General features: G+C 34.7%; 1 protein-coding gene across 1 annotated transcript in view; it reads right to left on the reverse strand.

The window, feature by feature from the left end:
* The window catches only part of LOC109058603 (protein bicaudal D homolog 1-like), a 35,804-nt gene extending 18,681 nt beyond the window's left edge, over positions 1 to 17,123 (reverse strand). Inside the window, 2 exon segments of the mRNA XM_042775517.1 lie at positions 548 to 760; positions 16,566 to 17,123. Coding sequence (XP_042631451.1) covers positions 548 to 760; positions 16,566 to 16,781 — 429 coding nt within the window. The 5' untranslated portion in view covers positions 16,782 to 17,123.
* Positions 17,124 to 17,746: the final 623 nt, after the last annotated feature.

A 17,746-nucleotide genomic window follows, 5' to 3' on the forward strand; every position in this document is an offset into this window, starting at 1 on the left:
CATGTATTCGTTGTAAGGCCTCATGCACTGAACCGAGATGTGCGGTGTAATACATTCAAAAAACAAGATTATTTGTAAAATAAAACTAGCATGACATTTCAGTGATTATTTGAGCTATAACTGAATAAAATGCTCATGTTAACGTAATCTAGACCATCAGAATACCTTGATTTACTGTGGTAATTAAGCCATTCAAAATGTGAGATATGTGACCCGGTGTGAAATTCCCTGTCTCATAGGGCGGCAGCAGCCGTGTGCGTACAGTGCGTCTTTGTGCCGACCTCGGGGCATTTCTCTTATGCCCCAGCTATGGCGACAGTCTCTGACCCTGACACCACCCTCTGCCTCCAGTGACTGCTGACACACTACACACAGACTGACTCCCCTCAAAATAACCCTTTGACCCAAGATGGAGTTTCATATAGTCTTTTTAAAATAATTACATTTAGAAAGGGTGTGCTAATTTTCCAATGTGTATACTTGGATATGTTTTATATGGATGTAATGTGACAGCAGTTCCACCAGTAAAAGAAAATACACAACTTACCTCTCTGAGTTCCTGCACCAGGGCGTTGAGACGTTCAGTCTCCGCTTGGGCATTGGAGGCCACGGAGCTGCTCAGGTTGAGCTGGGTTTGAAGGTCCACCAGACGTCCCATGTAATAGGCCTCTTTGGAGGCAGATTCCTGCAACAATGTCTCTTCGTTTGTCTCGCCATCCTCTGCAACTTTACGCTGGTTGGTGTATGCCTGACCGAACGCCTAGGAAAATGAACGACAGAAACAGAAAAGGGGTGTTTAAGGAAGTGTCTACAAAAATTATGGCCTGGTCACAACAGCCTACTACCATACTACCAAACAGCTGATGGTAGCCATTGACTAGCATATATAATTATTTTCCACACTATGGAAGTCAATGGCTACCGTCATCTGTTTGGTTATCAACTTTCTTCAGAATATCTTCTTCTGTGCTCAACAGAATAAAGAAAATCATACAGGTTTGGAAAAAACTTGAGAATAATGTTAAGTAAATGATGACAGATATTTAATTTTTGAATGAAATATTCATTTTAAGTGTAATGAGCCTCTGTATATTTTATCATTGCATAACAGCATACCAATTCATGACAAAAGATCAAGCAATTAACACTGATAGATATGTGCCATTAGCAAGTGCCAATAATAATTAGGTGACCCGAATTAATAGAATAATATGCTAAATGACACCAAATTAACAAAACCAATGTGATCTGATATTACAAAAAGCGACAAGGCATTAAAATTTGAACTTGCTCAGATTTGATTGAGCTTTCAGCATGAAAACCAAGGTGTGTCAATATTACTGTTCGACTACACTATATGCAATGTGTTTGTTAATGTAAGTGGTATGTAATTTGAATTTAAATCACACTTCCCAGTGAGAAGGGCCTACATTTCAGCAAAACTGCTCCACCTTTCCTCTCTCATCACCTGCCCAGGCAAAGTGCTCCACTTCAAGGTAACTGAGATAATATTTCAGCTGCTCACTTGAATCAATAGAAACAGTGTTCTGATTCCCCTGACACAGGTTTTCACTCCATGCAGATCCGGTGTTTCATGACTTAAGCATCCTGTCTTAATTGGAAGATGATGGTAGATGGTAAACAGGAAGGAGGAATGAGCCAGGGTTAACAGTCTGACCTGTTCTGAAAAATTATCACAAGGCTAATCAATATATGAAGATTATTAAACCTATTGCTCATGACTCTACATGTACACTATTGCACTTGTGCATTATGGTGCATTTTAAGCAATAAGTCAATAAAGCAATAATGACAGATTATAATCTGCAAATGCAGGTTATATGGTGCATCTGTGATGCTCACAATACCTGAGCCATTCTGAGAGAAGCATAACTGGGATGAGTAATAGCAGAGACGTCCCATCTGAAGAGAAAATCAATTAAAGACACACTAAAAAGAGGAAGAGATGTGTATATGGATGGGGGAAAAAAATCAATTGGAGTACTGATGGCACCTTACAGCAAATCTGAATGAAGAGTGAAGACAGTTAAAAAGTTGCTGATGTGGATACAGAAAATGTCAAATACTGGAATGGCTTTCCAAGCACTGAATCAATTATCAACTAATTTAAGAAAGAAAGATTTCAAGAAATACAATATTTCAAAGCAAAAGCTTGTTTGGGTAAATGCTAAAATTGGTTTATATAAAGATATTTACACATATTTCTAAATAAAACCAAACAAAATATTTTATAAAAACAAAAATAATACAAAATAACATAATAAAATAAAATGTATTACAATAATGACAATTGAAATGAAAATGTCAGTATGCAAAAAAAATCATAATGGTCCAAAAATTCCTTTATGCAATAAATAAATAAATGCACAATGATATGTTATTTATCATATCAACAGTTTAGTTTTATAAGCAGATATTAAACCATGTATTAGAGTGTAAACAACATGATATTTATTTATTTCTTTGTGCCTATAGTGGGTCAGAGTGTATTGTCTGTTGTGACCACAGGCCATTTATCATACTTGCCCATTTCATGAACATGAACAATGAAGATACTCCCATTACATAAATTTTTTATTATTGTCAGGAATTTGATTTATATTTGATCCAATTCTCAAATTATACTTAATAATCCAGTTTCAGTGGTTAAATGGTCACTGCCACAAGATTATCAATGAAAAATGACTTACAGTTCAGTATATTTCTTAGACAAAGCTACTGTATGGCTTCTGAAGACTAGTGAATATAAGTCCTTTAAACATTTTTGGGTGTACTATCTCTTTAACACTCACAGTCTTTTTTTTGCTTTTGATTGCTGAACTCTGGGAAGAAGGCACAAAAGCGAATGGATTCACCGTGTTGATTAATTCAGTGACAGAAGTGTGAATAAGCTCTCATTGTGATTTAAAATGAGGGCCTGTCAATGTCCCAGAATCCCTGCTGAAGGTCCTCTGCCTCCCAGCTGCGCTCTGAGAGAGAACAAGAGAGAGATGTATGGACTCACGTATCAGACGTTGCTGTGACCACAGACTCGATCTTTGCTGTATAATGTAGGAGGCAGATGGTTTGTGGAGGCAGTGTGTCCGTAAAGCTGAATTTCTCCATCTGGTTCCTGTTATTTAAAACGGGCGGTCACACTATGATGCCCACTCAATAACTAATCTCTAACCTAGTCTCTGAATTTTACATTTGTAATGTTTACGGCATATTCAAATTTTGAAAAATTCTGAGGCACTATCTCTCATGGATGAAGCTCACAAAAAATGTCACAGCCATATTTCTTCCAAATAAATAAATAAATTGTGTATTTAATATTACGTGTGTGTGAGTGTGTGTAATAAATATAATATTAAATATGATGAAAATTAAATAAAAAAGTAAAACAAATTAACAAAATAGAAATAAACTTTTATAAAAAATATAAATGTATGTAGGTATATATATATATATATATATATAATATATATATATATATGTGTTTAATATATTTTTAAATCCTATAAGTATATTTTGTGTATTAATTTTTTTTTTTCACCATCCATCAATACTATATTTGATATAAATATTTTTATATATATATTATAATATACATATTTAATACATATATATATATATATATATATACACACACATTTATATATATATATATATGTTTTAAACATGATATAAAAATATAATCAAATAGTAAATAAAAATGTATATTAATCCGATATATATATATATACATATATGTGTATATATATATATATATATATATATATATATATATATATATATATATATATATATATATATATATATATATATATATATATATATATATATATATACACGACCCTGGAGAACAAAACCAGTCATGAATGTCAATTTTTCAAAATTTAGATTTGTACATCACATGAAAGCTGAATAAATAAGCATTTTATTGATGTATGGTTTGTAAGGGTAGGACAATATTTGAAAATCTGGAATCTGAGGGTGCAAAAAAATCCAAATATTAAGAAAATCACCTTTAAAGTTGTCCAAATAAAGTTCTTAGCAATGCATATTACTAATCAAAACTTAGGTTTTAATATATTTATGGTAGGAAATTTACAAAATATCTTCATGGAACATGAGCTTTACTTAATATCCTAATGATTTTTCACATAAGAGAAAAATCTATAATTTTGACCCATACAATGTATTTTTGGCTATAGCAAAAAAATAAAACAAAATTTTACACACTAAATCTTACTATCTCCTGCATCTTGTAAGCATCACTATAACTGTCTGAGAATAGATTGTATGTTTTACATTGGCTACAACAACAGGAAGTAACTGAAAGCAGTTGTCAACAGCAACAGCTGCGATAACATTAAACTCCGTACTGTGCAAACAGTAATGTGAATTCACTCCTTTCATGTGAACATACATGTGTAGGAAAAAGAAAGAAAAGAGAAAAGCGAGAGAAAGAGAGTGCTCAGAGCAGACATCAGTCAGTGCTGTCAGTGATTTGTTCCAGACAGTCGTGGTCACAGCGTCTGCGTGTCTGTGACAGCAGGACAGGAGTCTGTTCTGTACCGCTGCAAGCACAACCCAGAAAATCCTTGTTATTTCCGTAACTGGGCCACAGTCAAACCTTGCATCATCTTTCTCATTCATTCAAGGGTATGAGTGGTTAGTGTGCATCTTGCATCAACGATATGCTATGGTATCAGTTCAATTTGAAAGATATTGCAAGATTATTTTATATGCAAAAGTAAAACTTGCTAACCTAAGTATGGTGACAATATTTAATTGCATATGACAACAAACCTAATTGGCTTGTAATTGGCACAACAAATTTCTGCACACTTCTAACAAAGCTCCTCACGACTCCTCTCAAAAATATAAGATTATGTAAGCAAAAATGAATCCCAACATAAATCACACACTGATTTGAACCCTGACATCAGCACATATGGCCAAAACAATGTCTTATGCAAAGTTATAAAAAAAGTGAGTTCATCCGATTCATTTCTGACTGCTCCATTTAGTAGCCCTATACTGTATATAAGTTGTACACTATGTTGGTGTACACTGACTTTTGCAGCATGAAATCTGTAAATGACACAAAGTTCCAGTCTCTGTCTGTTTAACCTCATATTAAACTCACACTTTATACTCAAAAATGGGATCTAGAATAAAAAATGGCATTCTTTAGAACATAACCCTCTATGTACTATAAATACAACCATCTTCCCTAAATTGCCCATTTACTGTAGGCAGATGTATTTGCTGCAAAAAAAAAAAAACTGTCAAAGTCCAACTGTCTGAAATTTCAGTGTCAAAACTATAAATTCATTTTTTAACTATTCATTATTCAGACAATCCTACACCAAATCCCTAAAAATCTGTCTAGAACAGCCACTAATGAGATGAGGGGTCCAAAACCTTGTGAGCTGTCACTGTAGTACACTGGCAAAATAAACTGCATTTTAACCAGAATGGAAAAGCAGAACATCAGCAACCTAACACTAACAACGTTAATCTTAACTAACACTAGATGGCTCAGAAGTTGGCATATTGCTAGTATGATAAGCAGTGTTGGAAAGCTGGAAAATCATTTTTAAAAGTACTGCATTACAATATTGCGTTAAAGTAACTAATCACGTTACTTAGTTACTGGGTTGCTTGTTTGTTTTTAATGAAAAAAAGTTATATTTTTGGCAAATGAAAAAGTCCTTTTACACCAAAAGTTAAACGAATAAGCCTCAGGCTTAAGGAAATGTAAATTCACGTCTGTACAGAAGAGGCACAGCTCAAACAACGCCATTTTGGGCTGCATGAAGAACAGGATGCAGGAGAAGAAAGTTCAACACTCTTCAGCAATAAAAAACAAAACAAAAACACAAATGCTATGTTTATCTAAAGTCATTTTGCTTACAAGTGTGGCTGAATTGGATCATCAAAGGTCAACAGCACAGACATTGGTCAATAAAATGTGATTAATTACATAAAGAATATTTGTGTTATTTAACACATTTTATTATTGCAGGTTTGCATCATATTCTGAGTTTGTGCTTCACAGTTTTGTTTTGTTTTCTTTTTGAGGAAAACTGAGTCTGCTTTTGTGCAAGTGAGTTGAGAAAATGCATGATCACATATAGTACCCATCATGTTTACACTGCGCACACAACGCTTCTGCACTTTTTCTCTCAGCTGTCAGTCAATAAATGGGAAAACAAAGTAACTTGCATTACTTTTTTGAAAAAGTAACTCAAATATTTCTTGTAAAGTAAAAAGTATTGCATTAGTTTTTCTAGTTACTTGAAAAAAAAGTCAACTAATTACATAACTTGCGTTACTTGTAATGAGTTACCCCAACACTGCTAATGATTCAGTAGTTGAATCCAAAATCACATTATTTTAGAGCATGTACTGAGCATGTACTGAATTAAATTAAGAACGAACTTCTTGACCATTGATGAAACACATTCAATAGATACACCAATACAGACTGTGGCTGAAATAAAGGTGGACTACATCATATATACAAATAATATACATTATATAAAATACCATTACAATTAAATACATTTTTAATCATGTGGAACTAATAAAACTTTACATTTTCTGACAGATGATTAATTTTTCATAACCTAAACAAGGAAATGTATGTTAGAGCCAGAGGTATTGAGAAAACAATTGCTCTACTATAGCAATAGTCTAACCCCAATCTGTATCCTTTAAAACTAACATATTTGTCTGAATAACCTCAAGGCAAAGTCCTTAGAGGGAAAGACACAAGAGGACTTGTGGTGATGCTTCCAGTTCACACATTCATCATCATGACTCAGACAGAGAGCATGTGAGAGTTTCACAGGTTTCCTGTCAGTGTGAAGAAATATAGACTGAATCAGACACATAAGAAAGCCAGCATTTTGGAGTCTCACAGCACAGTATATCTGCAATGGAGTCACATAGAAAACAGGAAGCTTAAATAGTAAAAGCTTTGCAGTAAAGCCTCATCAAACAAGGTAACACTTTATTTTAAGGTGTCCTTGTTACACGTTACATGTACTTACTATTATAATAACAATGAATTATGCATAATTACATGCACGTAACCCTACGCCAAACCCTAATCCTAACCCTAACCCCCAACCAGGGGCCTAATGGTTAAAGAGATTGACTCCTAACCCTAAGGTTTTGGGTTCGAGTCTCGGGCCGGCAATACCACAACTGATGTGCCTTTGAGCAAGGCACCGAACCCCCAACTGCTCTCCGGGCGCCGCAGCATAAATGGCTGCCCACTGCTCCGGGTGTGTGTTCACGGTGTGTGTGTGTGTGTTCACTGCTGTGTGTGTAATGTGTGTGCACTTTGGATGGGTTAAATGCAGAGCACAAATTCTGAATATGGGTCACCATACTTGGCTGTATGTTACGTCACTGTCACTGTCATACATTAGGAACATGTTGTTAATTAATATTACTCAGTACTTAAATGTATAATTACACTGTAACAAGGACACCTTAAAATAAACTGTAACCCAAAATAATCACCATTCCAATTACAATGAAATGCAATGCTTGAGAAATTCAACATTACAATGACAAAAGAACAAATAATTTATTTTAATAGGCTCCAGTACTGGCCAACATTATGATTGATAAGCACAAACAGTAGATACAGTTGATGCTACACCTGGAGTTTGTTGGGTTTTGGTGGGGTTTCCATCCCATACGCAATGTAATTTCCTGTTGTTGTATTTTTTATCAGGTACCACCAGGCCTTACGCAATGTAATTTCCTGTTGTTGTATTTTTTATCAGGTACCACCAGGGTCCTTTTTCAGGTTTCAACAATGTGTTAGACCTGCATAAATGTCCATACTGTTTAGTGCTGATTTGGTGCTGGTTCAGCATAGCCAACAACAATACTGAAGCTGCTTGATTAGTTTGAACCCTCTAGTTAAACTGGGTGACAAGGTAAGCTTGCTGGTTAAGCTAATTAACACGTCTAATGGGAATACCAACACACAAGCAGCTTATGATGGAGACCAGCATCCAAAATACAACATATTTTTGGTATTTCCAGTGAGTTAGCTTGAATAGTTATGAATAAAAGATGCTCAGATGCAACATAAAAATTTGCTACTTTTCAAAAGTTTGGGGTTGTGGGGACTTTTTAATGATTTTGTCTCTTATGCTTACCAAGGTTGAATATATTTAATAAAAAAAATACAGTAAAATCAGTAATATTGTGAAATATTATTACAATATAAAATAACTGTTTGTATTTTATTATAAGTTAAATGTCAATTATTTCTATGATGTCAAAGCTGAATTTTTAGCAGCCATTTCTCCAGTCTTCAGTGTCACATGATCCTTCAGAAATCATTACAATATGCTGCTTATTTGGTTCAAAGACTAAAGTCTCAAATCCAAAGAGATATTCTTTATAAAAGTTAAGACTCTGCCACGCCCCCCTAAAATGGCTCATTCAGACACGCCCCCACATCTCTACATCACAATGTGGAAATATTTGCGTAATGCCGCCCAAATGTTCAAGCAAAGAAAGAAGGCGTGGTTTCAGTAACTGCAGTTAGTGTTGAAGCAGCCATGTCAGGGATATGCTGTGTTTCTAGGCGAAAGCAAAAACACTTCATTTGGCCTTCCGAAAGTAGATGCATTTAGGAATCTTTAAGATTACTTACAACAGAACAGCAACGCGGAGAGGAGGTAATTCTGTCTTTGCTACGACAATCTGGCGCTTCTGAATCAGCTACTGTAAGTATGTTTTGTTATTAGTTTAAGTATTTGCTAGTATTTGAGTTTTGCGCGTTGTATGTGTGTGTGCACGCGTGCGTGCGTGTGTGTGTTTATGAGAGAGAGGGAGAGAGAGAGAAAGAGAGAGAGACGGGGTCACACAGTGGAGTCAGCTGTCTTAACCGTCCGTGGCTTGTATACTGCAGACACTTATGAGCTTCATCACTGTGTCTGTCACGCGACTCTGTTCCCCTTTTGGGCTTGAACTGATGGTAAAACGAAGGACATTATTAACTGTCTTTACATTTATTTTGGAAGATGAAGCTCGCGATTAGGGAAAGGGGCATTACATTTCTGACGAGTGCTTGCGGTGTTCGGCCAATCACAATGCACTGGGTCAGTTGGCCAATCAGAGCAGACTGCGCTTGTCGGAAGGAGGGACTTTGTAGAAAATTACTCATTTGAGAGAGGCGGGGCATAGAGGACTTACAATAATGTACAGTATTTGAAAAATAATGTGTTTTTTGAAAATTAAAGCATGTCAACATATTCTGTTACACCAAATACACAAAATAATGAACTTTAAAAAAGCATCATATTACCCCTTTAACAACAACAACAACAACAACAACAACAACAACAAAAAAAGTACTGCCCCCGAACTGTTAAACAATATTGCTTAAAAATTAAGATACAAAAAGTTATGTTATATATGTAAAAATAAAGTATGTTTTTATTATATCATATCAAAAACTAAAAATTCTTTGATACAGCTCGCCAATATTTTAATGCATGTAACAAATTTCTGCACACTCCTAATGGAGTATCTAAAACATTGGTCTCTTTAGCAAGAACATTACATGCTCATTGCTCACATAATTATTTTGTGGAAAATTAGATATTACATATTTGTAAAGCACATTATTCAGACACACTAAACTACAACTTCCTGGTATGTGTGTTTATAAAGACAAAGGGAGGAGGATATACAAACTAAACAGTTCTTCAGCCACACACATCTGCAGCAATGCAGCACTTCTTATTCACTGCAACACATGTTCAGCTGACAGCCGAATGCAGGGCGAGAATAATAGAAGACTGTATTGCTCCAAATCACCCTTTGAGGCAGAAGATGCTTGGGAATTAGGAGCCCAGAGCAAGAAAAGAGGCTTTTCTTCTTCATTGTACCTTGTTGTAAGAGATTTGATTCTGTTTGAAATTGAAATTCACAGCAGGCATAAACAGCAGATGAAAACTGCCTCATCTTTAGTAGAACAGAGCCACTTAAATCTCTTATTCTGGGTAAGCATTAATGCACATCAGCACTGCACACTGTGAATGTTATTTGCAAGTTTAATGTGAGGATTATTTGAATGTTGAATGGATGTTTAATTATATTGATAATGCATTAATTTTTATGCTAATTAAGAGGTAATTTTTATGAGTCCATCCATCACAGTTAAAATGGTATGATTAGGTTTTATATGATATGGCTCTTACTGTCCCTCTTTTTTTCTCTTTTTTAGAGTGCCATCAGTCATAGGCACAGACTAGGCCAGTTCTGGAGTATTTCAGGGCAGTAAATTGCCCCGTATAGAGAGGTTGTATTCCAGTCCTCTGCCTCAAGCATCTTATAACAATGTCACTTAGTAGCCATCCTTAGAGAGCGAGCATCCTACATACATGCTGGGAAGGGAACTGAGACAGGGCAGGGTCCCATTTAATTAGCACACAGGTCAGGAGCCATGCATGGGCCACTACCACCTGAACACACAAACACTGAAGGACAGGAAACTTCCGCCAAAATAAAAACTTGCTGATTTTAGGTTTGAAAATATTGAAAATGCATATAAAAAAAAATGAAAATGTAATTATTAGCATTGTATTTTTTAAGTGTACTATAAAATCATTGTATTTTTATTTAATACTAATTTTTATGAGTAGAAATCCTTGTAGAAATATTAAGTAGAGATACTTGCAGAAAACTCTACAAAGAGAGAGAAGTACAGAAAATGTGCTGATGACAGTGATACACTCTATAAGGAAGCAAACGGATTTGTCACACTTAGAGGGAGAACAAATAAAGAGATATAGAGTCTATAGTCTACGACTGGCTGAAACAGTCATAACTGCCTTGTAAGAGCAGAGTACAGACTTTATTAATTTCATTGTCAGGGGCCACAGTTTCCTGTACAGCAGCCAGTGAAGTTGCAGTCTAGAAAGTTGAGGAAAAGCAACAATCAATACATACACCCATGGGTAAAGCAGACCAGCTCTTTCCCAAAGTCTCATTGCAGCAGAAATAAACTGCAGGGTTCTAGGCAGTTTCTGCACTGAGAGATGTAAAAGGTACAGGCCTGAAACCACACCAGTTCTGTAGAGCCACTACTGTTTGATATTTTCAGATCCACCCAGAACTCTGAAAATCACTGGAGACAGCACAGCAGCAAAATTAACTTACATCTCACACAGTCAAGCTTTCAAAGTATACTCCATTATTGATTGATTTGTAAGATCAAATCATTTTTACCTGACCTGCAGAGGACAGCACTGTGTTTTTCCTTTAAACTCTTTCAAATGACAGTTCCTTGAATGTCTATTGTTGTTGCGCCTTCATTTTCTGTTATTTTTGTTGGCAGGCTGCAAATTCTTTGATTAGTTCATAATAGTACACCAATTAACTTCAATTAGTCTCAATTCCAGCAGGGACTTAGGGCATTGTTGCTTGGTGGTTGTTAGGTGACATTCTTACTGACCCAATCCATATTTCATCCTTCATCATGTGAAAACCATTAACAAGCTCAACCAGATGCATGATCTGAGGTATCACATTGCGCCACCAAAGTTTACATTAATAGGGTCCTATGATTTCTGCAAGGCAGGAAACACGGATGGAATGATGGAATCCTGTCATACATACAGAACCTCAAAGGTCTTCGCAACAACTGTCAAAATAAAAACTTTGGTTTAACTTGGAGAAACTATGACAGAAATATATCAATATAGAATGTATGTTTTGTAGTAGTAGTAATAATAATAATTTCTTTAATAATTTCTTGCATGTTTTAATTTTAACAGTAAACCTCTGTTATGCAGCACTTTGTTTGCCAAAAGTAAAAAGTCGTTTGATTATGTTTTAAAAAGATTAATTAAACTTGATTAAAAGTTTTATGTGTTCCTTTGATTACCTCTTTTGATAATTAATTTGTATTAAATCACAAATGCAGAAAAATTGGACAGACAACACAGAATTTCAGAAAAAGTAATAGAGCCCTATTATTATAAAAAATAAACTTTAATGAATTAAATTGATAGTTTTGTGAATAAAATAAATTAGACATGCTTTTTTAATTATAAAATTTTTCTTAAATCATTAAACAAAATCCAGAAAAAATTAAACAGAAAACACAGAATTTGGGGAAAAAAAAAAAATCAATCAATTGTTCTTAAATTGTATATTTTTCTGTTTATTTATCCAGAAAATTTCAAAAAAACAAAAAAAGAATTTGGGAAGAAATAAAACAGATAAGGGGCCTAAATTTATGCATTTGACTGATGCTTTTTATCTAAATCCTTACTTCTAAGAATGAGCAATGAAATAGTGATGCTCCCTTATAAGTATAAAATTAATTAGGTCTTTTCTCTGTGGTGGCAGTGAAAATGCTGTTTATTGGTATTAATTTGGAGTGTGGTGCTTCAAAAATCATTTGCATCAGAGCATCAGAGACTCGAATCAATATCTCTCACCCCTGGGGAATCTTGAAAGAAGAGGTCCTTTGTACCAAGAGGTTAGGCTATGGGGGCTGGGTAGAAAAACTAGGGCCTGTATGACCAGTCTTTATTGATCAGCTTTATTGATCAGCTCCTGCTGATGTTTTGAGGGGGAGGCAGCCACGAGTCCTATGAGGCTTCCTTTATACTGCGTCCTTCTGTCTGTCTCTTACTGCATCACTTTTCCTTTCCTTTCTCGGTCTAGGACAGGCAGATTTTAGACTCCATATGGATGACCTAGAAATGCTCTATGCCCTTTTGTGAGTATTTAAAAGAGGCTCGACAGTTACTAAGGACAGGACTAAGAAAGAGTTTATCAGAGTTACAATATTTCCACCCTACCTTTCAGTACCACTTACATTCTTACTTTATTTACTGCCATCTTAACTGCTTTATAACTTTAATAAAGAGGTACAGATCTATGACTTTGAGCGGCTTCATGCTCAAGGTTAAAGTACTTGCATTCATGTACTGTAGCTCAAACAGTAAAGCATGGTGCTAGCAACACCAAGGTCATGGGTTTGACTCCCAGGGAATGCATAATTACATGTTTAACTTGAATGCTTTAATAAAAGTATGAATGCAAATGTAAAGCTTAGAATGAAACACTTTGACCCATTTGCACTGACTGTGAAGTCCATACAACTGTAACAGCTCAGATATGAGATGTGTGCAGCATCTTCCACAAATCTAAAATTTTCCTGTCTTATCACTGTAGATCAAGTCACATCAAGAGCATTTCAGTGGAAACAGATCTGTAGGGCACTACTGTTCAAGTACACACACACACACCCTCCATTTGTAACCATAAAACACTCAACAGTCTATTTCCTCAGTTTCCTGAGGGACTGAAAAACATTTTGAGCTCTATTTGTTGTTTTACCACAAATAGATTAAACAACAATTGCATAACAGTGAATCATTTTACTTCTTGGATCTGCATAACTGAAGATGTTTTATTTATATGCAACAAGTAAATAAAAACAACAAATTCTGTCATAGTTTACTCATCCACATTCTGTTAAAAAGACTCTTCTATATATATATATATATGTATATATATATATATATATATATATATATATATGTGTGTGTTTTTCTCTGTGATTTTTCTTTCATTATATGGACAAAACAGTTCAAACATTCAAAATATCTTCTGTGTTGTGCAGAAAAACAAAGTCAGACAGGTTTGGAATGACCTGAAGGTAAGATTTCCAATTTTAAGTGAACTATCCCTTTAAGCTGGGTTTTGGGGTTAATACTGTTGTAGCATTTCCTTTTTGGCAACATTTAATAATCTAATGGCATTGACCTGTTTTCCATTGGCCAAATTCTAATAATTATGTTCCATTTAACAAGATTATCAATAGATCAAAACATCAATAGACTAAAATATGTACACAAAAATATACTTCACCATAGAAAACAAACATGCCCACAGTTATGTTTAACACACTACACTATACTAAGAAAAATGGAAACAATACAACTTATAAACAAAAACAAAAAGGTGTGTATACAGTGAAGGCATATCTTAAAAAGATTTCATATGGCAATTCCTTCCTCTTGCACATTCAGAAAATCTGATTTGCAAGTAAATTCTGGCAAAACTCTCAAAGGAATTGAGCCGGGAGCTCAAAGGCAAATAGTGCAGTGTGGTCTTTTCTGTTTAATATTCATCAAACTAAAGGAGAAGTGTGGACACATAAGGAGAAAAGAGACCAAATACAGAAGGTTAATCCTCGAGAGGAAATATCACCTACTCGTGCCCTTCATGAGACTATCAGCTGCAGACAGACTCCATTTCAAACAGCACAGATGCTTTGAACATAAACAGAGATACAGATACTATCCAAAAGGCAAGAAGCAAAACAGAAGTGCATTATTGATTGTACTATGAATCTTAGAAGATACTGTAAATCAACATTTAAAAAGTCTGCACTGTCTGTACTCAAAGTTTTTCTAAATAAACATGCATTTACAAATTTTCTGAAATTAAATCTGAATAGATCAAATAGAATACTGCATTTCAAATAACTAACAGATGCTGCACAGGTCTATGCAATTCCAAACTAACTGATACAATGAAGGCAAATTATGTCAAATTGACTCCAATTTTCAGGCTGGTTTTGAATGACATGCTATATCATGATTTGCATGATAGAGTTAATTGAAGACAAGCCCACAGGGCAGACTAGTCTGATCTAGGGGGAGCTACCATGAAAAAATGCAATTACTGACACAGTTTCATGACAGTTATTCACTGCAAATGACTCACTGCTGTCAGTGAATAAATATAAATGTCTGAGATAAGCATTCAAACATATTGTCTAAACAAAGACCCATTAGTCATAGTTGTTGGCCTTCCAGTGTGCTTTATTTCAGGAGAATTTAGGGGTCATTAGAGCAACACAAGGACACTCATAAAATAGTTAATACACATTCTTTAAAATAAGACTTTGAAAAACTGCTCCAAATAACAATTGATATTTGTATGTGTCATTTTCTGAAGATGAATTTGAGCTAGACTTTGATTTTTATTAACACTAAAAGCACCAAAACAAAGGTCAAAAGGTCATCTACTCTGCTTCAATGTGTCATTATTGTCATACAAGTTCATATATAAGCAACACACATCACCATTTAAAAGAATTATTTGAAACGTTTCGTTTTTTTTTTCCAGAAAGGATGCATTAAATTTATAAAAAGTATCAGTAAAGTCCTTTTTCTGAGCTTTCAATTCATCAAAGAATACTTAACAAATGTATCCCAGTGTCTACAAAAAATTAAGCATCACAACTGCTTTCAACACTGATAATAATAATGTTTCTAGAGGATCAAGTCAGCATATCCGAATGATTTCTGAAGGATCATGTGACACTGAAGACTGGAGTAATGATGAAAATTCAGCTTTGCCATCAAAGAAATAAATTACATTTTCAAATATAATTCAAATAGAAAATTATTTTAAAGTGTTTTAAATTGTAATAATGTTTCAAAATATTACTGTTTATACTATCTTTTAAAATCATATAAATGGCACCTTGGTGAGAGTAAAAATCTTTTTTTTTTTTAACTTCCAGACCTCAAACTTCCGCAATGTAGTATAGATAAATACAACAAAACACCCATCAATTATGACATATGAGGAAATTCAGATTTAACAATTTAACATTCTACCCTACCCCTCTATGTCTTCATTAACACTGACAATAAACATTAATGGATAAATAAATGCAACCACAGCTCCTGGATCACTGCAGCAGTCAGAAAGTATCCTGTTCCATCTCTTTTGGTCTCAATTTTCCTGTCTCTCTCCTTTCATCCTTATCTCTTCATCATTTCACCTCTCTTTTGTCCCAGATATGTTACACTGTGGTGGATCTAATACACTAACAAAATAGCAAAAGGTGTCCACTTTGGATGGCTACTGTACTCCATTTGCCTCACTGTACTTATAATTGAGGTTATAAGGAAAAAAACATGGGCTGACGGCTGAAGGTGAATATTATGTTTAAAAAAAGCTTTTAAAAGTGTATTATAACAATACTAACAAGTTTTATACAAACCAATAAACAGACAATAAAATTTAGCTTAATATATATATGCCATATTGAGTAAACATCTTATTGACATTAGACACAGATACAGAGAGAGAAGACAAAATTCCCCAGCAGGGATGGACATTATGAAAAAACTTGCTGACACACTAAAAATCCTTCATAAACCTGTGAGATGTGACACCAAAATCAATCCACACTTGAGAATGAAAACTCAATTTAATTTAACAATTTTTTAAAATATACTTACAAAACCGTAACATGAAAATACCATGGTACTGTTAGTGAAAGACGGCTTAAAATACATATCAAATATTATTTGTGTATGCGTGTATATATACATATATTAAGAGAGAGGGGGGGGGGAGAGAGAGAGAGAGAGTGTGAGAGTTAGTTTAATATTTATTATTTCCAAATAAATAAAGATGACACACACATGAATAAACACATACACTGTATAGCAGACCATCCGAGCTGTGTTTACCTCCTGCAGTTGCTCTAACTCCTGTTTGAGAGCCTCCTGCTCGGTCTCCAGCTCCGCGTACTGCTGCTTGAGCGTCTGGTTCTCCTCCAGCACCACCAGACCGCATTCCGCAGCCCGGATCTTCTCCCGGTTCGCTTCTGTGAGCTCTCGTGTCAGCCTCTCCACCTCGGCCCGGTAATGATCCACCGATTCCCCGCATCCTCCACCGGCTGCCATAGCCTCCGGTCTCCGGTCGGGTGGAATCTCTGCGTCCTCCGTTCCCGTCTCTCTCGCGCTCTCAGAGAGGCGGAGGTTGATGAGGAGATTCAGGTGGATGCTGCAGTCCGACCGTCCAGCCGATGCGCCTCCTGTTTGCTGAGGCTTAAATGATGTTTACACGAGTGGCATATGAACTAGACTCGACTTCTTCATTGTAAATAGTGCCGTGATAAACTGCACTAATGTTCCATCCATCAAAGACATTTTTTTTTTCGTTTCCAACTTAAAATGTTTTAAGGAAAAGCGGCGCCATCTACCCGGAATGCAAAGTGGGCAGAAGTTGATTCTGTCTCTCAATATGTGACGTCACTCCATACCCCCGCCCCTCATCAAATACACCGTCTTGGTAAAAAAATAAAAAATAAAATAAAAATTATACTATATATTATATATGTAATATACAGTATATATGTAAAGTATGTAAATTTATGTAAAGTTCAATAGAAAATAGTAATGCTAACTATAATTGGTTAAGTAGTGTTTGTTATTTTTGGTAATGCATTCTAGGTTTGGTCGTATGTGTTAGTTATTATACTAATTATTATTTATTATTATTATTATTATGTTTCGTGTATGTAGCCTACACACACACACACACACACACACACACACACACACACACACAAAAAACATTACATGTGAACATTTCAGAAATTCTCAGCTACATAGCCTAATTTTGCGACACATTATTATTATTATTATTATTATTATTATTATTATTATTATTATTATTATTATTATTATTATTATTATTATGTTAGATTATTATTATTATTATTATTATTATTATTATTATTATTTTTATATTTTTAGTGGTAGTTTTAAAAAAATTAGCATATTGTGAAAAAGTTCATTATTTTCCATAATGTAATGATAAAAATTAAACTTTCATATATTTTAGATTCATTGCACACCAACTGAAA

The sequence above is a fragment of the Cyprinus carpio genome, chromosome A18, assembly GCF_018340385.1.
Source record: "Cyprinus carpio isolate SPL01 chromosome A18, ASM1834038v1, whole genome shotgun sequence".
NCBI classification, from domain to species: domain Eukaryota; kingdom Metazoa; phylum Chordata; class Actinopteri; order Cypriniformes; family Cyprinidae; genus Cyprinus; species Cyprinus carpio.